The following is a 25,615-nucleotide window of genomic DNA, read 5'->3' on the forward strand; positions in this document are numbered from 1 at the left end:
AGTTCAATGATGTTTTCTTGTTCCTAGCAAGGTTCCTGGTTTAGAATGGGCACGCATTGCATTATTGATACATGAATGAATGTTGGAGTAGATTAGCAGGTGAGTGAATTTATGATTAAGCACGTATCAGACAACCTCTGGAGCCTTTGGAAGAATCTAATATTGGGTGGAAACCAATGGTCGGTGAAAGACAGTTCATGCTTTTATAATAAAGATTCACATAAACCCAACCTAGTTTCTGGTGTCATAGACTTTCATGCAACTATCAATAGACTGTTCTCGTCATAAGTAAAACTAGTGGCATATCCTACTTCAGAAAAAACCTTCAGAAATCTCCCTTCCCTCGCATATTCAACCTTCTCTTAAAAGAAATGAAAATCTCCTGATGAAGAGTTGCTGTTTCATGGCTAGTGTCAGGAGCAGGAGGAAAAATGTGGGCCAATTTATGACCTCATGATCACATGGGAAACAATTCACGTTACCGAGATTATTTAATTAATATACTTAAATATATGCACTGTGTCTGTGTTTGTGATGCACGAAATAAACATTCTGCATGATGGATCTCGCCTTGTGAAAATGCTTTTCTGTTTTATCCTCTGCACAGGGGATTCTTCTGGCCCTAGCTTCGTCATCGTATTGTGTTTGCGTCATTGTGAGGCCTTTATCGTGCTCCAAACAATAGACAGTCTGTCTACTTCCCCACATTTCAAGCAGAGAAATGTGAACTTAATTTTACTTTTCTAGCACTTATCCTCGGTCCTCCTTAAAATAAATTATTGATGGGCAGTTTCATTTCCCCCGCAGAAGTCATGTGCTATGTGAGCATTAGTGTTAAACAGGGATAAATTACAAAGATTTAAATATAGGTTCAATTAATTAGCATCAATGTCATAGTAAAAAAATAAGTAGAACTTTTCTGTAGGGTGTTGTAGTAGAACCTTGGACTTTGAGGTCAGTGTGCCCAGATTAATTTCTGCTTTTACCATTATTTATGTGGCCCTGGGTTGATCACTTTGCACATCTGAATGTAAGTGTTCTCATCTCTACAAAGAAAAGATGATGACTATTTCATAAGATCATTTGAAAGATTAAATAATATGCAAACTGCCCTGAACTCTGAGGCACACAACCAAAACCCAGTCCACTGCCATCAAATCAGTTCCAACTGATAGCAACCCTAGAAAGAGTCCTCCAGACTGTAAATCTTCGTGGGAGCAGACGGCCTCATTTTCCTTTCTTAGATTGGCTGGTGCCTTTGAACCACCAGCCTCATGGTTTGCAGCCCAACACCTAGCACACAATCCAATCAAGGTTCCTTCAAATGAGCATAGTAGGTTTTTAATAAATATTAATTTTGCTCCATCCTTTTCAAAGATATTTAAAAATCATAGTTATATGCTAAATGTAATCATTTGTACCAACATTATGCACTAAGAGTATTGTTTTTAAAAAATCTATTGTGACTTTAAAATATATGAACAGAGGCTTGGGAAAAGTTCATGAAAAGGCGGAATGACAGATAATGGAATATTTCCATGAACTTTGTGAAGCCCCTTTACACATCACATTATTTCGAATTCATTTACAGCTAATATAAAAATTCCTCTCACATGATAAATATTACATGTATATTTGATAAATAGAAATTTCCTCCTTAAATTCTGATGTATTTGTGCATAGTGATGAATATAAGTGAGAATATTTTTCAGCTACTTTGAAATATTGAACTGCCCAGGGACAAGGCATGGGTGATGTTTTGAAGGAAATAAATATTTCAGCTTCACATTTCAGCCTTTCTTCTTTGGTCCTTTGATCTGGCTTTGGTTTACTTATCATTCTGCTTGAATGATTTCACACTGTCTCTTCCTCTCCCCAGTAACAAGATGTGGTCCTGCACCTATTTCAAAATGATTAGGCTTGGTCGTTTCACAGGATGAACATACATTTCCCTATTATCTACTGATCGAACACTGCCTCTAAATTATGATTTTCTTGGTATACATGTTAACTTTGTATGTATGGGGTATAAAGTATATATCAACTTGTAATCCTATATCAATCTATTTGTTATATGTAGAAAACAAAATCAGGCTTAAGACTTATTTTGAAGTTCAAAGAATTTAAAAACGGTGCAGGATTTTTTCTTCACTATCCATTGTGGCTGGATTTTCTTCAGAGATTATTTTCTAAGATTTTCTTATTTTACCATAAAAATAAGCATTGCTTTTAAAGCTTTACTCTTTGCTGAGATGGAGGCGTTTATTTTTTCATAGACTTGGACACTAGGCTAGAGTTACATTAGCATGGAATTATCTTGTGAAACTATGTAGTGCTAATACATGAACCTTTCATTATGTTTACCTCTGTCGCTTTGTTCTCTACCGAAATCCTTTGGTCTTCTGAGGTGGATTTTCTTACACAGATTCTTACTATTGCATTTTATGTTGAAACTCTTTTAAGTTTTTTCACAGAATTTTATATATTTAATATTGTACTACTCTTTGATCTCCCACCCCACCCCCTTTGCATTTTTGTCTTTCTCCTTAGTCAAGTTTTAGTTTCTGTAAGAGAGGAACCATTTCACACCTCTTCAAAGTATCTGACAAGATAGAGCTGACAATTTGACACCAGGATCCGGGCCTCAGATCCTAGAGAAGGGCTGGGTAACATCCAGCCAGCGGGCCATATAAAGCCCGAGAAATCATCAGTACAACTCAGATCACATTAGGGGCGAGCTAATGAAATGTCCGATGTTATAAATGTCCAAATGGTCCTTGGCAGGCAAAAAAGTCCCCCCGCCCCATCCCTGCCCTAGAACATGGCCAAGTTACTGACAGTGAAGGCTAAGCGGTTGATGTAGCAGTTCTGTCCAATCACGATTCAGATCTTTTCTCAAAAGGAATGATGGACCTTTTTGCTGAAATCCAGATCTTTTGATTTTCGGATGATTAACAGCGAGTCTTCATTCCTATTCTTAACTAACCCTCATCCAATAGTGGTTCTTTAAGATTGAAGTCCAATCCTGTGTACAAGGCTGTATAAAACCTAAACCCAAACCTTACTGCCGTGGAGTTGATTCTGATTCATAGTGAGCCTATAGGAGAGGGTAGAACTGCCCCTCTGGGTTTTCAAGACAACAACTCTTTACAGAAGTAGAAAGCCTAGCCTTTCTCCCATGGAGCTGATGGTAGTTTCGAACTGCTGACCTTGTGGGGAGCAGCCCAATGTGTAACTACTACCCCACTAGAGGTATACCTAAATTGTTGACAGAGACTCTGCAGAAGGTCTTTGTCAGAAGAGAGTTCCATTGGACCGATTCCATGACACTCTTCCTTGGTAGTGAGAGAGAAATCTAAGCCTCTTGAGTCCTAGAACGTCAGAGGTTCATTATGCAGTTAGGACCGTAGTGGACACTCCACTCTGGCTGTTCTGTGCATTAACTGGGCAGGTCTTGGCAGTAATAAAGGCTGAGGCACAAGTCGAGAGTGTTGCTGACTGTGATAATTAGTGCTGTGTGTCCACTTCGCAGTAGTCTGGACAGTATGTAATGATGTGATTTGTTGGCAAGGCAGTGAAGTAGCCATCCCCCACTTCCCATTTTACTGGGCGTTCTGACTCTTGAAGCTGCAGGTATTTCAATGTCCACAGTGTTTACCATCTTTTACAAGAGTTTACCAGAAGCCACCAGACTAAAACCTAAAGTCACTATTCCATAGAGCCAGTCCGACACACCATTTCCCTACGTAGGGTTTTGGGGGTTGTAAATCTTTATGGGATCAGACAGTCTCATCTTTCTCTCATGGAGTGGCTCGTGGCTTTGGATCCGACCTGGCAAGTTAGCAGCCCAATGCCTAGCCCACAGCACCACCAGGGCTCCTTAGAAGCCCCATGACGAAGAGATCAAGGTCGTTTATTTGGTCATCATGACAGCTTCTTTGTGTTTTCAACGGACTCCCTCTAACCAACTAAAAGCACCGATGGGCAGCCATGAACAAAGGTGACGACGCTGTCTGAGCCCAGCTGGAAAGGGAGTGGAGTCTCTTCTAGCTGTTCTGAAGACTCGTTTGAAGTTTTATGTGTTGTTTTGTTGTTCTTGAGTTTCCAGCGGAGATGCCAAGCTGGCTGTAAGTGAAGGGTCCTGTAATGTGAGGCCTTGCAAATACAGGTGGGACCTGAGCCATCATTTATCAGAAGCGCTGGTACAGAAAGGTGCACAAGGAAGGTCTGCGCATTAAGGTTGAGCTGTGGATGAACATGTTAGCTTGTAAAGCTCTAGAAATTCCAACTAGTTGTCCATTAGTCCTTTCCACTTTACTGCCTCTGGAATAATCACGTACTTCAGAGCATCCTTTCATCTGCGCTGGCTTGTGGTTGGGTAGGAATGCAGCGACACCACCCCCCCCATCCATCCTTTATATTCTCAGATGAGGAAAATTTACTGCATTTTATAAATAAATCTGAGCTAAAAAAAACCTTCTCTCCCCACCTTTTTATCTTCACGAAGGCCTAGCTTTAAGGCATTTGAGTGATGCTTTGAGACTTGGCCCCACAAATAGATCCATCGACGGAAACAACCACCCTCAAAGTCACAATCTGTGTCTGTGTGTGCTTATCGGGCATACGGTTTGGAAGCCTGGTAACAAGTAACACCGCTCTGTTGCTATTGAGGAGCAGGCCATATTTCAGACCCCCAGGTTTTCCCTATTCTTTTAACACCTTGTAGAAAGAAATTAAGACGGACTTCTCATTAAATCAAGATGGGTATTTTATTTAAATCACGACAGAAGAGTCTTATGCACTAGTGGATCTCAATTTATTTTCCATAGTTTCACTGGACAAGAAGTCATTTATGTTGGTTAGGTTCTCCTTCAGAATGGTTTTGCTAGCAGATCAGCAGGTGTGGGACTAGAAACTAATTAGGAGTTTTGGCACATTTCTCCTTGTTTGCCCCTTACGAGAAAGTAATATTTCATATCTATAAGGTTAGAACCTACAGATATGCCTTTTTTGCACAAAGTTTTATATGAACAGCATTTTAATAGGATTTCTATGGATACCTGTGAATAGCCTAAGTTCATAACTTCAATGTATGTGGCCATAAGTTAATTATAAAGTAAATGGACAAGCTTGATAGCTAAGAATGAGCTGCCACAGAGAGAAGTACTCATTCTATTAAATATAAGCATTAACATTAGCTAACTATTTTGCATTGCTTATTGGACAACAAATACAAACCAACTAACTTCCAGCATATATTCAACAAAATTGATATTCGGCCACGGGTTGGATATTATTGTCAGGTATGTTTGCACAGTCTTTTTTGGGTTAATAGTTGGTAAAAAAAAATTAAAAACCCATTGCTTTTGAGTTGATTCTGATTCCTGGTGACCCCTGGGTGTACATGTTTTTAAATTAGACGATAAATAAGCCTTTAAAGTTTTCAAGTATCATACTCTCAACTCTATTTATAGACAAAGGCACCACGCAGAGGTAAACCTTTGACCCCTTTTCATAATCACGTAGTCTTCCAAATGTTTTGGGGAGGGCCTCAGAAATCAAAGAGGGAGATAGAATAAAATAGTCATGATAGTCCACAAGTGGCAGAGAAGCAACTTGTACCACCTGACACCCTACAATGGCAGCACCATTCATCAAGCACACCGAACTTTCCTTCTGAGCCTCGCCTCAGCATCCTCCCAGTTCGTCCCCTCCCACTAGTTAGAGAGCCATACCAGAGAACATTCATTTGTCGACTCAGCGCTAGAGTGTGATAATGGATACAATTTGTATAATTATGTTGTTCCCATATGTGGTTTTCATATTTAAATACTTGAATGATAGAAGAAATGTTAAAGGTTAATTCAAGCTAGACTTATAAACAAACAAGGATGATGTTTTTTGTCGTCAGGTGTCATCAGGTTGGCTCCAACTAACAGGGACATTATGGGGATTTGATACATAACACAAGAGATGTTGCACGGACCTGCACTGCCCTCATGATCATTTGCGTGGTTGGTTGAGTATGTTGTTTGGGTTATTATGTCAATCCATGTCCTTGAGGGTTCCCATTGTTTCCTCTGACCCTCTTCTTTACCAGCCAATATGTCCTTTTATAGCACTTAGTCTTTCCTGAGGACCTGTCCAAAGTAGGCAAGCAATATGAATGATAGCATCTTGAAGTAGGTGCCGTAGGAAAGGTGAAAGCCCACCAGGCAACGCTACACTTCTCTGTAGCCATTAGACTGCTCTTGATCTTCTGACTGCTGCTTCCATGAACATTAGTTGTGGATCCAAGCAAGACAAAATCCTTGACAACTTCGACTTTTTCTCCATGTATCATGATGTGACCTATTGGTCCAGTTGGGAGGATTTGGGTCTTCTTTATACTGAGTTGTAATCCATAGTGAAGGGTACAGTCCTTGCTCTTCATCAGGAAGTCCTTCAAATCCTCCTCACTTGCAGCAAGCAGAGTTGGGTCATCTTCATATCACAGGTTGTGACTAAGTCTGCCTCCGATCTCAATGCTGTACTCTTTATATAATCCAGCTTCTCTGGCGATTTGCTCAGCATACAGATTGAATAAGTATGACAAGAGGATGCAACCCGGTTGGACACCCTTCTGGATTTTAAACCATATAGTATTCTCTTGTTCTGTCCACATCACTGCCTCTTGATCCATGTACAAGTTCCGAATGAGCACAACGAAGTGTTCTGAAATTCCTATTCTTCTCAGGGTTATCCACAGTTCATTATGATTCACACAGTCAATGCCTTTGTATAGTCAGTGAAACACAAGCAAACATCTTTCTGATATTCTCTGCTTTGAGCCAAGATCCATCTCACATCAGCAGTGATATCCCTTGTTCCACATCCTCTTCTGAGTCCTGCCAGCCCTTCTGGCAGAGTTCTCTGTCAATGTACTGCAGTAACCATTGTTGGATGATCTTTAGCAAAAATTTACTTGTGTGCATTATCAATTATATTATTGTTCTATATTTTGAGCATTCTCTTGGCTCCCCTTTCTTTGGAATGGACACAAATATGATCTCTTCCAGTTAGTTGGCTTCATCCTAATTCCCTGGCATGGGTGAGTGAGTGCTTCCAGTGCTTCTTCAACTTTCTGAAACGTTTGCAATGGGAGTTCCATCAGTTCCTGGTGCCTTACTTTTGGCTAATACAGTCCATAGAGTTTCAACTTTGTCCTTCAGCACTATTGGTTCTTGCTCGTATGGTACCTCCTGAAGTGATGGAAAGTCAAGGAGTTCTTTTTGGGACAGTGACTGTGCATTCTTTGCATCTTTTAGTGATGCTTCCTATAACACTCACCATTTTACGTATAGAATCTTTCAAGATTGCAACCCGAGGCTTGACCTTTTTCTTGAGTGAATTCAGATAGGCTGAGTGTGTTTCCTCGCCCCTCCCCCTTTCCAGTATCCCCATCAAGCTATTAATCACCCTTTTTATGCACTACTCTTGACCTTAAGTGGCAAGATCAGAGCTCAAAAACCAAATCTTGACATCAAGCATCACTAATGTGAAGGCTCCATCAAGCAGTAAGCATTACATACAGCTATTATACCAACATGTATGAAAAGTGAAGAAAAACATAATATCCTGATTTCTTCTGAGTAGTTAAGGAAATCTTTCAAAGGCCCCGGAGATAGTTTGTTCCACATGCTGGCACAATGTGCTAAGTGGTCCTCAAAGCTGGCTGCCCCACGTCTGGAATGGCTAAGCTCTTGTGGAGGAGATTACACATGTTGGCACTAAGTATTAAACCCTGCAGGTCATAAAAATGGTGACCCACCAGTAAATAGACACAGAGAAAACCAGGTCGCAGTGGAAACGTTACTTTTCATTTCATGGGAATGTCGCGTAGTACTGTCAACTTCAAGTAGAAGGATGTGTGAATCGGTACAAAGAGATCAATAGACAAATATACTTAAAATGAGAAATAAAGGAAATAGGGATGGCTGGTGCGTTTTTCTAACCCAAATACAGAGAAGTGATGATTTTCACATTGGGCCATGGCCAGCCACAGAAGTAGAAACTCCCATGTAGCTATGCCTCTCCACCTCTCTTTACAGAGCGCTACTGCAACAACCTAGATGATACTGTTGTGATTTTTTCAAAAGGAGATGGGATAATGTGATACTTCATAATGTACAAAAGAGGGTACAAAAGAGGTCCCCACCTCAATATAATTTAAGGAGAACATCCAATTAGTCTCAAATGAGGCAAGGACAAAGACACACCATCCAGATAAGCACAAGGTCATAATGATTTCTGAAGATCCATAAACTCACAGCTTAAATAAGGCATGAAACACAAAAGACACTGTCACGAGTTCATGATTGGTGACACACCAATGCATCACAGTTATGAGTGCGATTACAGAAAAGGCAACAGGGCCCTGATTGGGTCACATGCAATATGTTTAATAAAAGAGCTCACAAGGTTGGTCCAGAGCCTTCCAACCAAGGGAGCCCGGCACAAGTAATAGAGCATGACTCATGACTGTACCACCACCAGTACTGTGATCTCTATCTCATACACACCCACAGGCAGGCCCCAAGGAGACTGCCCCTCCCTGGACTGGCTGGAGAATGGTGGAGGCTGTACACTTTCCAGTCCATTCTGCCTGAGGGCAAGACTGCTTTGATCCTTCCTTAATGAGCTCTTCAAAGGCGATTCAGTGGGGGCTTCACCCTGGGTTAGAACTCTGCAAATAGATTTGGGTTTTTACTATCATTCATACATTTCTGCAAATGGGGTGTTCAGAATTTAAGCTTCGGATACAATGATTTTCTATTGGAGAGCCTACAAATTCTTAAGGATCCTGGAAATGTAGTGCTTGCGCATTGGGCTGCTAACTGCAAGGTCAGCAGTTCAAAACCACCAGCTGCTGGGGGGAGGGGGGAGGCTTTCTACTCCAGTAAAGAGGTACAGTCTTGAAATCTCACAGGAGCAGTTCTCCCTTATCCTATAGGGTCATTGTGAATTGGCATCAATTCGATAGATGGCACCGTGTTTGGCTTTGGTTATCCCAACCATTGGTCTTTTCAATCATTCGTGTGCATGTAAAAGTTGGAAAGTGAATAAGGAAGACAACGTAAGACTGGATGCATTTGGACTTCCTTCTGCCGCTCCTGGTACTCTTGTGTGCTTGTTCAGTGAGGACCTGGGACCTCTTTTGTGATGTAGCAGCTGTGGAGACTTCGATGGTCCCCATGGCCAATGAGAAACCCACTGAAGGAGTCAAGACTGAGAACAACGATTATATTACTGTGAAGGTGGCGAGGCAGGATGGTCCTCTGGTGCAGCTTAAGATTAAGAGGCCACTTAGTAAACTCATGAACGCCTATTCTGAATGACAGGGTTTGTCAATGAGTCAGTGCTGAGTCCGGTTTGACGGGCAGCCAGTCATTGAAGCAGTCATAGCTGCCCAGCTGGAAATGGAGAATGAAGAGAAGTGGATGTGTTCCAGCAGCAGACAGGAGGTGTCTTCTAAGAGGGAGCCTACTCCTTTCTTCCAGAACTCTCTTCCTACCGACCAAGTATCCATCCTCAATTAGAAAAGCACAATTTGGTTCCACCACCTCCTGATGACTACAGTATAGTTTTTCTCTACTCTTTCTTTTACCCTCCTCCATTCCTTTATTGTACACACAGCAAGGTGATGTTTTATATACTTTTCTCATTTGGGGAAGGGAGGTGAGCCAAGTTAAGATCACATATGTAACTGTCAAAATCAGAAAAGCCCAGGTCATAGTAGGCAGCAGCGTGAACTCCGGAATTAGAGTGTTGTGGCTGGAATCCTGCCCTGAGCACTTAGTAGGTGCTGCAGGACTTTGATGGTATCCTTTAAGCCAACTTTCCTGTAGTTGAAAGTGAGAGATAGAAGACTACTGGTCTGTACAGTCACTGCAAAAGACCTCGTTTCAGAGGATTCAAAGGCAAATATGTCACGTGGAGGACGGAGGTGGCCCTGACCGGAGCCACGGCATTTTCAGTTGTTTCAGAGACGCGCGAAAGCTATAAAACGAATAAGGAAGACAAGCAGAACCGATGCCTTGAATTTTCATGTTGGCCAAGAATACGGAACGTATCATGGGAGTTAGAAAACGGAACACATCTGTCTTGAAAGAGTGTGCCCAGAGTGCAGCTTTGGTTGAGGACATTATCAAGAGGGGCCAGTCCCTGGAGGAGGACATCCTGCTGGCTGCAGTGTTTCACTCCGCTACCCACGGCGTGACGATGAGACAGAACCATGTGACAGCACCCAGCGGCCACAACACAGAGCGATCAGCTGAAGTCTGTCTTTATTCTCGCCTGCTGTCGTCTGCAGAGATTTTTTTTTCACGTTTTGTTGGATTCTCTTGGCTATATAACTTCAACTTAGGTATGAATAAATGAGGTCGCTTTCAGTTCTTTTAGGCAAATTTTTGGGAGGGTAATTAGAATAATTTACAGGCTTCATGTGGCTCAGTTCCTTCCTTGCAGATCACCTGCTGTGTAGACCTGCAGAGGAGAGATTTCTACTGGCAGTAGTTTTTTTTAAATTGAGATATGGTTGCACATACCATGACATTGCCTTTAGTGCCGTTGCAAACCGGGGCAGCAATCGCCACAACCTAATTCCAGAAGGTTTCCATCACCCCAGAACCCTCTTCGGTCTTCTTTCTCCCTGCAAAACTCAAACTCACTGCCATTGAGTCAATGCTGACTCATAGTAAGGCCACTGTGGGTTTCTGAAACTGAATGTTGACGGGAGTAGAAAGCCTAGTCTTCCTCCTAAGGAGCTGCTTGTGGTTTTGAACTGGGGACAATGCAGATTGCAGCCCAACTTGGAACCACTACACCACCGGGGCTCCTTCCCCAAGGCCTAGAATTACCCTTTCTCTTTCTAGTTGGCTTTTCTGGATTTTCCCTAAAAATGGAACCCCACATTGTGTGGTGTTTTATGACTGATTCATTCCACTTAGCACAATGCTTCCAAGGTTCATCCAGGTGGTAGCGTGTGTCTGTAAGTCATTTCTCTTTCGGCTGTATAATACCTGTTGTTTGGCTACCCCACGCTTTGTTTATCCATCACCCAGCAGCTGAACGCACATGGTGATCAGTAGTTTTGTTTTAGGAAAAATGTTGCAGGTAATGGTGCCCTCAGTAGGTCTCGATCTCAATCTCAATCTCTCTGTCTCACGCACACACACACGAGTTTTCTTTTGAGACAAATTCTTTTATGATGATATTTTTTAGGGCAAAGTTTTCTTGGAACTGGCTGGAAATTGCACAACCGATTTTCTCTACCCCTTTCATGGTATTTGTGAAAGCTAAGTCGATTGTGGACTCTTCTAGGGACAAAGAAGAGCAGTTAACTCGGGTGACTGAAGTGCAGAGGCTGCAGGCCCAGCAGGCAGATGCTGCCCTGGAAGAGTTTAAGCGGCAGGTGGAACTGAACTCGGAGAAGGTCTACGCTGAGATGAAGGAGCAGGTAAGAAAGGAGCTGCAGTCTCCTCAGAGCCAAGCTCCCAATAAGAAGGCCTATTCTAATCTGAATGAGGACAGAAACCTACAGTTCACCTTCAGTTTAAAATAGTTTTATGAATAGAGTCTGGGGTCCTATAGGCTTGTTTTCAAACAAGCAGACATAGAAGTGAGGTGTCAACCAAGTCCATATGCAAGAAGTACACCAGCTTGTGTGATCCAAGGATTGTAAATAATATAATCCAACCCTAAAGGAGGGAATGGCGTCAGAGCTTCAATTGACCACACCTGGTTTGCAGAAGGCTATGGATGACAATGGAAACTCCAAATTCATTTGCAGGTCCCCACATGGATTCAGCCTCTGGTGACTCCTCTCTGATCAGAGTTGAGGGATGTGAATAGGTCTATTACGAGACAGAGAGCATTGTAAAGTTGATAATGTCTTATCATCCCATCTCCCTTTTGACCCATTCTGAAGCTGTTTCAGTGAACCGGAGATACACATGCACTCAGCCCCTGGATGAGAACAGCCTTGCTATCGTGTGAAACACACTGGAAAGTGGGTTGTTGCAGATGCAGATGCACTTAGGTTCACATTTAACACCCTGTCACTTGGTCTCCCTTATGAGCCATTTACATTTGTACGAGTTGTTAATATTTTTTATTTGCTTTCCCATTGAGGTTTTTATCTGTTTCACTTTGTCATTGTTAGAGTTTATCTGTTATTGTTCGTTTTAAAATATTTTTCTGTATATGAAATCAAGGCTAGGGTAAATCGATAGAGAGTAATTGGGTTGGTTGCTTGGGGGATGGCAGGGGAGGCGGGGGGAGCAGGGGAGCTAATAAGGATGAGTGCAACAATGACGGAAATGTTCTAGCACAAATTGTGGTGACGACCGTACAACTCTCGATGTGATTGGACTATTGAATTGTATGCCCAGAAAACTGTTGGCAAAATAAGTTAAAAAGTAGCTGTGTATCAGAATTGGTTACACAGCCAGGTCTCAAAGCTTCAACATGAGAGAGATTGCATTGCTGAATGTTGAAGCGAGGCAAAGCCGATCATTTGCGAATGCGATCCATAAGGGTAGTCATGGCAGGAACGGAGCTGGCTTTGGAGAGATGGGTCCGCCTATGGGAAAATCCACCAGCCTCTAGTTTCCACCGTGCCTGGGCGCACATCCATCGGTCTGCCTCTGAGGCTCTTCCAGAAGTATGGCCTCACCGATCCTGTACAGCAGCGTCGTGGCTAGCTGCAGCCCTTCAGGAGGTGAAACGAGACAGCACTTTTCTTATTTGGAGGGGAGGACATGACAAAGGATAAAGGGATTCATTCAAACATCTCCCACCATCATGAAGAATCAGCACTGTTGCTACTCTGCTTGAGCAAAATAGGCTGCGCGTGCCTGTCCGCCACATTTGCCCCCTGTCTCCTTGGAGGTCATCTGTCTGCATTCAGTCCATTCTCAGTCGTTACCTGCTCCACTTTGGTAGTGTAGGCAGCTATATATTTGAGCATACAGCGAAGAGTCTGAGAGAAAATCAGCAGGGCATCCGTGCGGCGTGCCGTGTGTTCAGAGTTTCCTAGCGTCTGTCTTTCGCCCGGTCTTCCTTTGCAGCTGCAGCTAGGGGCTGCTCCTCTCTGCTCTTTTGTGCATGTGCAGCCACACCACTGGGCATCTTTTCCATCTGGAATCTGCGGCTGGTAGCAAACAATGGGGTTTTTAAATTTAAATTGATAGATAGATAGAAACCTTGGCGGCTGTTTCTGGAAGTGAATTGCTGTTTAAAAATGAGACCCAGGAGAGAAGATGCAACAGACTTTCTAAAACACACCATTTGTTTCCCTTTCAGGCGTTTTAAAACAATCTCATTTACAATTTGCTTAGATAATTACATCTTAGTCTAATTATTACTCCAATGGTGAATTCACAACTAGTGTTAGCTGTCAGCATGCAGTCGTGTAAGGTAGATATGTTTTAATGAAAATATATGCCCAGTTAGTGTTATTTCTGCCACTAGATGCTTCTATTTGTAATATAAGGAGTTGCCTGCACTTGCCTGTTCCCTGTGAAGCAAATAAATGACTGAAAAAGACAGCGGGGAGCTTTGAAGTTGTGACAGTAATTCTGAAATGAAATTTTTTAATCTTGTAAACTGACTGCATGGATGTCAGCTAACTAGTTCTTTTGGGCTTCCTTCTCCTAGTTACTTGACTTTTCTAGTTTGTTTTTCTCTTCTGGAAGATACAGCCTCATTAAATGATAGTCGCTGCCAAATAGCCTCCTCTGGCTTTGAAGGGGGTTCCTTCTGCTTTGCAGTTGCCAGCTGCCCAATAGTAACTCCATGCCTGGAAACTATGTCCCTTGTTCGCCATGAAACCCCAACTCTGAACACTGCTGCTGTGGGCAGTGGGGCTGATCCCTCCTCCTCGCTCGCTCACCGCTTAGCCAGCTCTCTTGCATTCCAGGTAATGAGAACTTTAGTGTATCAGCCCCTTGATGAAAAGTCTCCAGTAACAAGGAGAGAGGTGGGCCCTCCGGGTCTGTTGTCATCGTGACGCGTAGATGGATAACAGACAGACAGACATGAAGAACCATCATTCCAACCAGTGATGGAGATTTCTGCCTTTGTCTTTAAGGCTCCTAGAAGAGGCTTTCAGAGCGGAGTCGGGAGGATGGTGGCAGTATGTGACTGGGAAGGGGTTCCATCTGGTCTGGGGCTCCGAAAAAGCAAGGTTGATATGAAGGCCAGGAGGTCTTACCCACTAAAGGAGACTTACAATGACTTACAATGTGGACTATTAGCAAAAAGAGATGCTGGGCCCGGTTTCCAGCCATGCAACTGTTTCAACCCTGGGCAAGAAAGGAAGAGCACAGCCTATTTGGGGCAGATGAGAAGGCCCTGGGTTGGCACACCTTGAAAGTAGGGGGCCACACTGAGGACCCCGCATCTCCATGAAGGTCTGTAATCCACCACGTGTATGCACATCTAGTCCTGTCCTCATGTGACAGGTGTTCAGAAATGCTAACATTTGAGAAACCTTAGATTTGAACCCATTCACCCACTTCTACAGCATCGTCCTCCATTTGGGGGAATAAATTATTCATAGCAGAAAATTTGCCATTTTTGCCATGTTGAAATGTACAATTCAGTGGTATTTATTGCATCCATATATACTTGTGCACTGTATAAAATCCTCTTATCACCCCAAACAGAAACTCTGTACTCATTAATAACTCCTCACTAACCCGCCCTCCACAGTCCATGGTAAATTCTAATCTACTGTCTGATTGTATGAATTTACTTACTCTGTATAGCTCAGATCTGTGGGCTCATACAACATTTGGGCTTGTGTATCAGCTTATTTCTGTCACTGTAATGTTTCCTAGTTTCATCCAGGTTGTAGCATGTCCCAAAATTTCATTCCTCTTCACGGCTGTGTCATACTCCATTCTGCCACTCATCTGTCAGTTTGTTGTACTACAGTGACTTGCATGTTGCTGGGACACGTCAAGCTGTGTTCCTGATAGTTCCTATATCACCTGGTTCATCCACAGACGACAGGTTGCAGCAGAGCATCCAGACTAAGGCTGACAGGGAAGAAGGAACCAGTGATCTGAGAACCTTGGCCAGTTAAAACCTTATAGATAGTGTGGATTATTGTCTCCCAAGCTTGTGAGAAGTTGAGCCTGTTAACTCAGAGTGCTACTGGAGACCGACTGCTTCCTCGGAGTGGAGTCAACTTTAGTGATCTTGGTGGAGAAAGCTGTCAGGACCTCCATTTGCTGTTACATCATGACTCAAAGTGAGAAGGAACCGCCGCAGACACTCATTAATAATCAGAAGATGGAAGGCATGAAACATGAATCTAGGAATCTAGAAATTCTCAATAAATGAAATGGAAAACTTGAAGATCTATATCCTAGATGTTAGCTGAAATGGATTGGCTACTCTGAAACAGTCATTCGTATGGTCTACCATGGCAATAATGATAAATTGAAGAGAAACAGCATCACACTCATTGTCAAAAAGGACATTTCAAGAATGACCTTGAAGTAAACCGGTGTCAGTGATGGGATAATAGCCGCACTTCCTCAAGGAAGACCAGTTGATAGGGATACTTTTCAGATGTGTGCACCAGTAACTAACGTCATCGATGACATTTAAGTGTGGGTTTGTTTTTCTTAACTAACTCTTATGGTCTTAAATTGACCAAATATGGAATCAAGATGTATTGAATTTGAAAGTCAAAACAGAGAAAAAAGATTAGTAGTTTGAAAATAGGGCCTTAGTGATGACAGAATACTGAAGATCAGACGAACTCTGCAAGACCAGTGACTTAATCACTGCAAATACATTATTTGTCAGCAACAAAGAGGAAAGTTTTAAAAGTTTGTGAAAATTTTATTGTCTTTTAATTCCATTTTCCAGGAAAAGTTTCCAGCTTTTGAAACCCCTTGTAAGTAGCAGCTAGTCATGTGGGCCTCACCAGATAGACTACACAGACATCAAATCAAGGACTCCGTGAAAAGAGATAATGACGAAGCTCATTATCATCAGTCAAAACAGGACCAAAGGCTGACTGTGCATCAAGCCATCAACTTTTCATAGGCAAATTCAAGTTGAAACTGAAGAATATCAATACAAGTCCTTGAGCTCCAAAGTATGACCTTGAATAGATTTCACTTGAGTTACAGACTATTTCAAGAATAGATTTGCCACATTGAGCAATAATGAGCAGACTGTTTGGGGGAGGACATCAAGAACGTCATGAAGAGAGCATATGGTCAGTAAGAAGACAGCAAAGAGAGATCAGAATGAATGTCAGAAGAGACTGACATTTGCTCTTCATTGAAGAGTAGCTAAACTGAATGGAGGCGATGAAGTCAGAGCTGAACAGAAGGTTTCAAAGGGAAGCTTCAGGAGACAAACTGTTACATTGTTATGTGCAAACACCTAGAGTTGAAAACAAAGTGAGGAACATGCTTGACACTTCAGAAGCTGAAAGAATTGGGGGGGAAAAATCAAGCTTTGAGTGGCATTATTCAGTGATTCTTTGGGCAAAATACTGAATGCAGGAAGCATCCAGAGATTAAGGGAATACACAGATAGTTGTACCACTTCAAGAGGTGGCATATGCTCAAGCACCAGTGGTACTGATGGAAGATTTGTGAGCTACACTGATGCAGTGGCAGAAAACAAGCCTCCGTGAATGGTCGGAAAACCAACTGAGGGGTTTCAACAAATGGGTGCAGTGCAGAAAGCTGTCTATTAAGAAATTTGGAAGCGTGCTATCTGGCCAACGAACTGGAAGAGATCCATAGTTGTCCCCATTCCAGAGAAAAGTGACTCAACAGAATGCAGATATTATTGAACAACATGGTTACCTAAAGCAGGTCTCTGCTCAGTGTTACTCTTTCCAATGATGACCTACAGAGGTGAGGGCAAGAGTTTATATTTAGTGCACCAAGGTGACAGAGAGGTAGCCAACCTCAGATTTGATCCAGCCTGTTTTCAGGGGGTGGCTGCAGCTTTTATAGGTTATAGATCTGTTAAACATACACCAATCGTGTAAGCATACACAGGGGTGCTAAAAACTACAGTATCTTCTCGTTACCGTGTTTATTAAACAAGACTATTCTTCTAGGGCAGGATGGGGCTGCTCTATGAGAATTTGATTATGAAATCTTACCCCGTCTACACTCCAGCTTTGATCCTGCCCTTTTAGGTGTCTTGTTGTTCTCTGAACTAAAAAAAGAAAAAGAAGCATAATTTGTGTTCCCTTCAGATGCCGCCTGCCATTTGACTTGTTAGAAATGGAAGAGCACACAATCGTTCTGAGATGGGTTACAGGGATGGCTACACAGCCTTCGGGAGAGTATAGACCAAGATGGAAGATATGAGAAACAATAGCCTGGCATTTTGATAGTTTTGTTTGATAAACTTTTCTCGCAATGCTTTTTTACTTATCCTCATGTAATTTTATATTAAGTTTTCAAGTCAGGAAGTGTGAGCCTGTGAAATTCTGTATGTATTTGAGGATTTTTAAAAACAATATCTGGGGAAAAAATACTGTTGAGATTTTAATAGACTGCATTGAATCAAGATTGCTTGGGTGATATTGTCTTTAAAAAATATTCAGTTCTCTCATCCCTGAACACAGGACATCTTTCCATTTACTTAAGTGTTGAATTTTCTGCCTCAGTGTTTTCTGGTTGTTCGTGTGTAAATCTTGAGCCTCTTTGGAGCAAGACATAATTTATTCTTAAGCATTCTATTCTTTTTGGTGCTGTTGTAAATGGGATTATTTTCTTAATTGCCTTTGTGGACTGTTCATTGTGTATGATTTTATCTGGCGACTTTGCTGACTTCATTTAGTAGTGCAAACAGGGTTTCAGAAACAGTGTGAAAGCCAGCTTCTAACCTTGCAGATGGACCTGCCCATTTAGCATAGCTCTTGCGAGGGACATGCAAAGAGCCTAATTGACTTGCTATTGGTTGGACTTTGCAGGAAAGCCCCGTAAAAGGGAGTTTGCCTCAGCGAACACGTACCCTTTGACCTTACCTTTTCTACCCTTCACCCGTTTCCCTGTTCCAGATGTTCCAAGCTGCTGAAGCCATTTTGCAGCCATTAGGGAAAGACTGAATTGCGGAGACCTTAACCCTGACATCTTTGAGCTGCTGATGCGGCAGCCTCTACTTCCGAACTTTTTGTTACAGGAGATGAAAGTAAGGAACTGTGCTGTTTCAGCCATGGGTGCCTGGGCTTTCTCTCACATGTACCGGAAAGTACTGCCTCAGGCACCCCCCTACAAGGGGACCACAAACGGTTCGTGGGAAAATTCCATCATCTTTTACTTCCATTTCCCACCAACTTTTTGGAGCCTCGCCTACGAGTTACATGTCACCGACTTTGCCTTTGTTGTCCTCAGCGAAACCACGTCAGACGGGCACACTCGTGCCCTTTTGTGTTCCAGATGCGGCCACCAAAGTTCACTCTAGAGATTCTGTTGAAACTCAGAAAGGGAGGAGGTTTTTTGAAGTACAAATTGAGTGGAATATGGAACGATCCATGATGAAGCAGAATTATTTGTATCTATGGCAACCAGAACCCTGTGCTGTTCCAGAAACGTACTACCTGACAGGAGTTGGGTTTTGAGTTTCTGTGAAACCGTGGAAGGAAAATGGAATGGGGTTTGGCATTTTCGGTCGGTATAGTCATCAACAACTTGTATTTTGTTTTCTTATAATATCGACTGCTACTTACTCTGAATTTTTCCTGGTGTCCAGGTGCACAAAGTCATTTCACGAGCTGTTAAGTTATTGTTGGTGTTCTAGTTTTATTTTAGAAAGTACTTTGACCTAAAAGCCAACTTTAAGTAAACATTGTTCATTTTAAGTCATAGTAATCGTCATCAGTGTTTTATTATTTAACTTCTAATGTTTTAATATTTAATCTTGGCTTTTAATGTTTCCTCCTGTGAGGTAAAATGAGAGCCTCAAGAAAACTCGAAATGAATATTTGCCCTCCAAGTACTAAGGGAACCGGGCCGGGCCTCCTTCACGTGTCCTTTCCTCTTTTTGTTCGCTTCTGCTGTGGCATTTACCCTGTGACAATGTCGTACCAGTTCATCCTGCAAACCGTGGCATTTAGCTAATCCATACGGTAGAGAACAACACGAGCGGTAGGGAAAATAAAGATCTTAAGTCCAGAGAGGACCGAGAGAAGTCAGGCAGGGGACTGAAAGACCCCTCAGAGAGGGGGGTAGCTTGGCACAACCTTGAAGACTGACTGGTTGGATACGGAAAAAGCATTCACGGACTTTCCAACTGGTTTGAAGAGCAAATGTTACAGCCAAAGCTATGGCTTATGGAGTGAGTTTAAGTGAGTGGAGCGGGAGAAGATCTGGTTAGATTATTCAGGACAGGTGATGGAATCTCCTGCTTAAAAGGCATTGAAGAAGACTGCCCGGATGTAGCTGGTACTTTCTAATCAAATGTTCCTGAGGTGGGGTTGTGGTCAGACAGACGGATCTGAGAGGCACTTCAAAGACTTGACTGGAAAGAAATGGAAAGGGTGTTGACTGTAGACAGGGAAAGAGTTCAGCAAGGAGGCTCGTCTAGAAGCTGGGGTGATAGTGGAGCCATCATCACCGGAGGATGGGCGAGCAGGGAAGACAGACTGCCGTGCTGGCATATCCTGGGTGCCGCAGAGCAAGGCTGTTGACTTCAGGTACAAAGTGGTTGGAAACTGCGAATTTGACAAAGAAAATAGAATGGTGCTGCTGGTGGCGTGTGCTGAGGTGGAAGGAGAGGAGCCGGGCCTGCAGGTAAGGAGGGAACGTTCCCCAGTGGTGGCAAAGGAAGACTGGAAGTTGAATATGAGGTTATAGCTGCATTGAGAGCATCAGATTTCTTTTTGTTTGCTTGTTTTGTTTTGAATAATTTTATTGGGGGCTCTTATAGCTCTTATAGCAATCCATACATCAATTGTATTAAGTATATTTGTACATATGTTACCATCATTTAAAAACATTTTCTTTCTATATGAGCACTTGGTATCAGCTCCTCTTTTTTCCCCTCCCTCCCCCACCCTCCCGCCCTCGTGACCCCTTGATAAATGATCAATTATTGTTATTTTCATATTTTACACTGTCTGCTGTCTCCCTTCACCCACATTTCTGTTGTTCGTCCCCCGGAGTTGGGGGTGGGGTGGTTGTTCCATGTCGATCATTATGATCAGTTCCCCCTCCCCACCCCCTGCACCTTCCCTGTACCCTCATGATAATACTACTCTCATTATTGTCCCTGAGGGGTTTATCTGTCCTGGATTACATGTGTTGAGAGCTCTTATCTGTACCAGTGTACATGCTCCAATCTAGCTGGATTTGTAAGGTAGAACACGAAGAGGAAAAATGAAAGAACTAGAGAAATGTTCTGTGTTTCATTGGTGCTATACTGCACTCTGGCTGACTTGTCCCGTCCTTGTGACCCTTTGGTGAGAGGATGTCCATTTTTCTACAGATGGGCTTTGGGTCTCTATTCTGACCCCTGTCATTTTCATAAATATGATTGCTTGTTTTGGATGTCCATCTGCTACCTTGATACTTAACATATAAACATATGTACATAGACCAGTGTCCCCATCATTATATATTAATATATTTACAGATATATGTGCCGATATTTATACTTCTATAAATGTCTTTGCCTCCTCATTCTTTCCTCTATATCATTTTACTTTCCTCCTGTCCCGCTACCATGTTCGACTTTCATTCGTCTCTCTGTACTTCCTCTCTGCTACATTACACTTGATCAGACCCCCCCAGGTGTTCTACACTCACTTTGCCATGAATGTTAGACCTCTTGTTGTTCCCTTGTCCCTGGGTTTGTTGGCTCTTCCCTCTCTTTTCCTGGAATCATAGGTCCCCGTGTTTTCTCCCTGTGATTGTTTATCTGGCCTATCTTATATAGATAGACATAACAGAAAGATGAAGAAGGAAAGGAGGGAGAGACACTATAAATAGTCCCAGGTCTGTCTGCTGACCCTTATGTATGTTTTCCAATCAAGCCTGGTGGGCGCCAAGCCCAGCCCTCCGAGTCTGAAATCTACTTTTGGGCTCACTTGAGGACTTGGTTGCTTTGCTCCCCTGCTGCTCTGTTACACTCCCTTTGTGTTTAGCCCTGGTTGGGGGTGGGTGGGGTGGGGTGGGGGGCTCAGACCATGTGCAGTTCCTGAACTGTCTACAGTGCTGTCCCTGCAGTGCTGGGGTCAGTGAGGGGACGTCATGTCTTGTGGTGCGGTGCGGCCAGCCCTACGGACCTCTCTGTGCCTTGGCTGCTCCGAGCAGGAGTGCCCTTGGGGTTTGGGGGGCTAGGATGCAGTTGGCTTTCACCCTTGCCCTCTCCCCTCTCCCTCTCCCTTAGTTTGCCAGTTTGCTCCGCCAATTAGCTCTGCCCCTCTCTGCAGGCTATATCTTCAGTGCCGTCTGTCCAACGTAGTGCAATCTGGGGAGCGCGTCACGGTAGCTGGGATTGGGACCAGCCCGCAGTTCATGTGTCTTCTAGAATATCCTGTGAACTGTTTATGGAGTCACCTGTTTTTGTTAATTCCAGGATACTACATGACATCGTATGAGCCTTTCAAGATGACTTCTCTCTTTTTCCCCCCACAAGTTTTTGGTTTACAACTGTAAAATCCCTCATCCTCCCCCTCCCCCAGGGGCTGGAGGGAGGAACATGGCTAATTAAAAGACAAACAGTTGTTTCCACAAGAAGTCTTAGTTGGGTTAATGTGCTCCACTGTGCTTCTTTAATAATCCCCTCGTGAATGTGCTCGGTCAATAATCTGTGAACTCCGAAACCTGACGGCTTGATATTTGCCAGGTTTGGATTCTTGGTTTATACAAAGAAATGCTTAGGTGCTGCATAATCATACCATGATCAACTTCAGACATCAGTGCAAGAATCCAAAACTGAAAGGCCTTCTCAGATAGCAGCAGTGGGTTGTAATATGCATTTGTTCTCTTCACCCAGGGAAATGGGCAGTTTTCCCTTGAATGCCTCTGCTCTAAGAATCTTAAAAGTGAACTTACTCTCTCTCTCACTCACTCACTCACTCACTCACTCACTCACTCACTCACTCACTCACTCACTCTCTCACTGTCTCACTCACTCACTGTCTCTCACATTCACTAAGTCTCTCACTCTCTCTCACACTCACTCACTCTCTTGCTAATTCAGTCACTCACTCTCTCACTAATTCACTCACTCACTCTCAGTAATTCACTCACTCTCTCACTTAATCTCTCATTAATTCACTCACTCAACTCTCTCACTAATTCACTCACTCACTCTCTCACTCTCACATTCACTCACTCTCACTCACTCACTCTCTCTCACACTCACTCACTCTCTCACTAATTCAACCACTCACTCTCTCACTAATTCAACCACTCTCTCTCTCACTAATTCACTCACTCACTCTCACTAATTCACTCACTCAACTCTCTCACTAATTCACTCACTCACTCTCTCTTAAAAGTATAATTATATTTGAATAAATGCATTTGAATTTCTTCCCCGAATTTAAGATGAAACTGTAGAGGAATCATTTTTCATGGTTCATTTCCCCCAAATATTCTAGTTTTGTTTTGTTTTTCAAAATATTCTAGTTTTAATAAATCTCAAAAGGTAACCTGAAAGAGGGCATTGGATACAAGCTAAAAAGAAAAGAAAATATAGCAGCATCTCCATGAAGCAGAATAATAAGTAATATGAAGGAGCTAGTGATAGGTTGATGGACAAATACATCAGAAGCAAATATTACCCAGTAAATTAAAATGCACAGTCAGTGGGTAGAAAGACATAGAATACTGCACTGTGTTGAGTGAAAAGTACCATTTTCATGTTATTAATATGAAGACCTTTCTTAATATTGTGTCTAAAAACACCACTTTTCTGGCACACATGCAAGCATTTGATAGAAGCAAGAAAAATAATGTATCATCTGGTGTTCTAGGTGGTAAAAAATTAGATCTAAATCTATTTTATGTATTCCTTAGCTCCATAGATAGTTATTTACCTGTCTTACATGGACCATGAATAAACAGCCCCAATATGACAACTTTTGTTTCTGTATCTATCAATTAATGGGCATTTCTGTTGTTTACTTTTTAGGGCCTAATATGAAATGTTGTGAACTTTGGTGTGCAAGGTTTTACATGGCTGTAGTTGTTTTTCAGTTTTCTTGGGAGTATGTGTAGGAGTAAAATTGCTGGATAGTAATGGTAATTCTATGTCTAACTTTTGTAAAAATTTTTCTTTTAGTCAAATTGTTTTCCTAAGTCGTGTGGCATTTAAAAATATTTTATTGGGGGCTCTTACAACTCTTATCACAAGCCATCCATCCATCTACTGTGTCAAGCACATTTGTACATTTATTGCTCTCATCATTTTCAAGATATTTTCTTTCTACTTGAGCCCTTGGTATCAGCTTCTCATTTTCTCCCCTTCCCTCTCCCACCTTCCCTCCCTCATGAGCCCTTGATAATTTATAAATTATTATTAGTTTTTCATGTCTTACACTGTCTGATGCCTCCCTTAATCCACTTTTCTGTTGTCCATCCCTCTGGGAGGGGGTTGTGGCCTTTTTCATCCACACTCTGTCATGTCTGAGTGTTCTATTTTTTTTTTACATCATCAGTATTTGTTATATTTTTTAAGTAGAGTCAACCTGGTGGGTATGAAGTGGTGTATAATTGACTGATGATGTCACCTTCTTGGCTCTCTCTCTCTCTATTTGAGATTTCATTCTCTTTAAAAAAATTATAAATAAATCATTTTACTGGGGGTGCTTACAGCTCTTGTAACAACCCATACATCAGTTGTATCAAGAACATTTGTGTATATGTTCTTGGCTATTTTTAGATCTTGTGTTAAGCTGGTTTGACTAGAGAAACAAATCCAGTAACACGCATTTGTAAGAAAGAGTTTTTATTTTATAATTTTTAATTTTTAAAATAATTTTTGTGGCCTCTTACAGCCTGTATAACATTTCATACATAAATTATATCAAGCATATTTGTACACGAAGGAGTTTTATATCAAGAAGTAATTATATATCAAGAAAACATACCAACCCTTAAGTCAGTGGTTCTCAACCTTCCTAATGCTGCGACCCTTTAATACAGTTCCTCATATTGTGGTGACCCCCAATCATAAAATTATTTTTGTTGCTACTTCATAACTGAAATTTTGCTAGTTATGAATTATATTGTAAATATCAGAAATGCAGGATATATTTTCATTGCTACAAGTTGAACATAATTAAAGCATAGTGATTAATTACAAAATAATATGTAATTATATATTGTGAGAAATTTATTTCTAATGACAAATAAATGAAATTTTGTCTAGAAGCATGGTGTAGCATGGGTACCAGTCTTAATATAACAAGAGTAAACTACACTGCTACATTTTGGGACAGTTTGTGTAAAAAGCCATTGTCAGTGTGAAGGTTGAGATAGCTTCTTTTTCACCAGATTAGCATATCTGCATGTGGGCGGACCCACCTGGAGACAATAGAGGATCCATGTCTGGGTTCCTAAGACCATCAGAAATATGTGTTTTCTGGGAAGTGGTGGTGGAGGGGCGGGGGGGGGGGGGGGGAGGATTACAAGGATCTACATATAACTTCCTCCCTGGGAGATGGACAACAGAAAAGTGGGTGAAGGAAGATGCAGGGCAGTGTAAGATATGATAAAACAATAATTTATAAATTATCAAGGGTTCATGAGGGAGGGGGGAATGGGGAGGGAGGGGGAAAAATGAAAAAGGAGGAGCTGATTCCAAGAGCCCAAGTGGAAAGTCATTGTTTTGAGAATGATGAGGGCAACGAATGTACAAGTGTGCTTTACACAATTTACATATATATGGATTGTGATAAGAGTTGTCTGAGCCCCCAATACAGTGATTAAAAAAAAAAGAAATATGTGTTTTCCGATGGTCTTAGGCAACCCCCTGTGAAAGGGTCATTTGACTACAGGTTGAGAACTGCTGACTTAAGTCCTTAAGTCTGATACTGGTCCACAGTCCTTCAAATTCACAGAGCAGTGAATTCACATGCAGAGATATAGAATGCAGGAATTTCACAGGCCAGTGGGTGGAAAGTCAGGTGGATCCAATGGCATGGAAGCATGCCAGGGCTCTGGTAGGTCTCAGAGTGGCTGGCCAGCAAGAAGGTAAAGGCAGAGGGAGGAGGACGTTCCTAGAGTCCTCCTTAGGAGAAAGCCACGCCTAAAGGAGGCACCCTCAGGGTGCAAACTGATTGACAGGTTGAATACCATCCCTACACTTTTATATATCTTCAAGTTGACATGAAATATTGTAACTCCCACATATCTTGTTGACAGAATTGTATGCCGACAGTTCCCGGGTTATGAAAGTCTAACTTACAGACAACTCTTTCTTGTCCTTAAAACCAGTCTGTCATGGCTGACTAAGTAAAAGAGGATTTGAAGTTTGGCAATTTGCCAGATTCAGCAAGGGACCCAGAATGGGAGCAATTGCCAGTGGAAGCCTTGGAAAGGGAAATTCCGATGAGGCAGAGGGAGGGAGCACT

At 42.2% G+C, this 25,615-nt stretch overlaps 1 protein-coding gene across 8 annotated transcripts in view; it reads left to right on the forward strand.

Moving 5' to 3' along the window:
• Positions 1–25,615, forward strand: part of CEP112 (centrosomal protein 112) — a 469,815-nt gene that overhangs the window by 144,320 nt on the left and 299,880 nt on the right. For all 8 annotated transcript variants that reach the window (XM_075562120.1, XM_075562124.1, XM_075562123.1 and 5 more), the window contains one exon: positions 11,362–11,497. In XM_075562120.1, the coding sequence (XP_075418235.1) occupies positions 11,362–11,497 (136 nt within the window). The remainder of the gene's footprint in view (positions 1–11,361; positions 11,498–25,615) is intronic.

The sequence above is a fragment of the Tenrec ecaudatus genome, chromosome 10 (assembly GCF_050624435.1).
Source record: "Tenrec ecaudatus isolate mTenEca1 chromosome 10, mTenEca1.hap1, whole genome shotgun sequence".
NCBI lineage: Eukaryota > Metazoa > Chordata > Mammalia > Afrosoricida > Tenrecidae > Tenrec > Tenrec ecaudatus.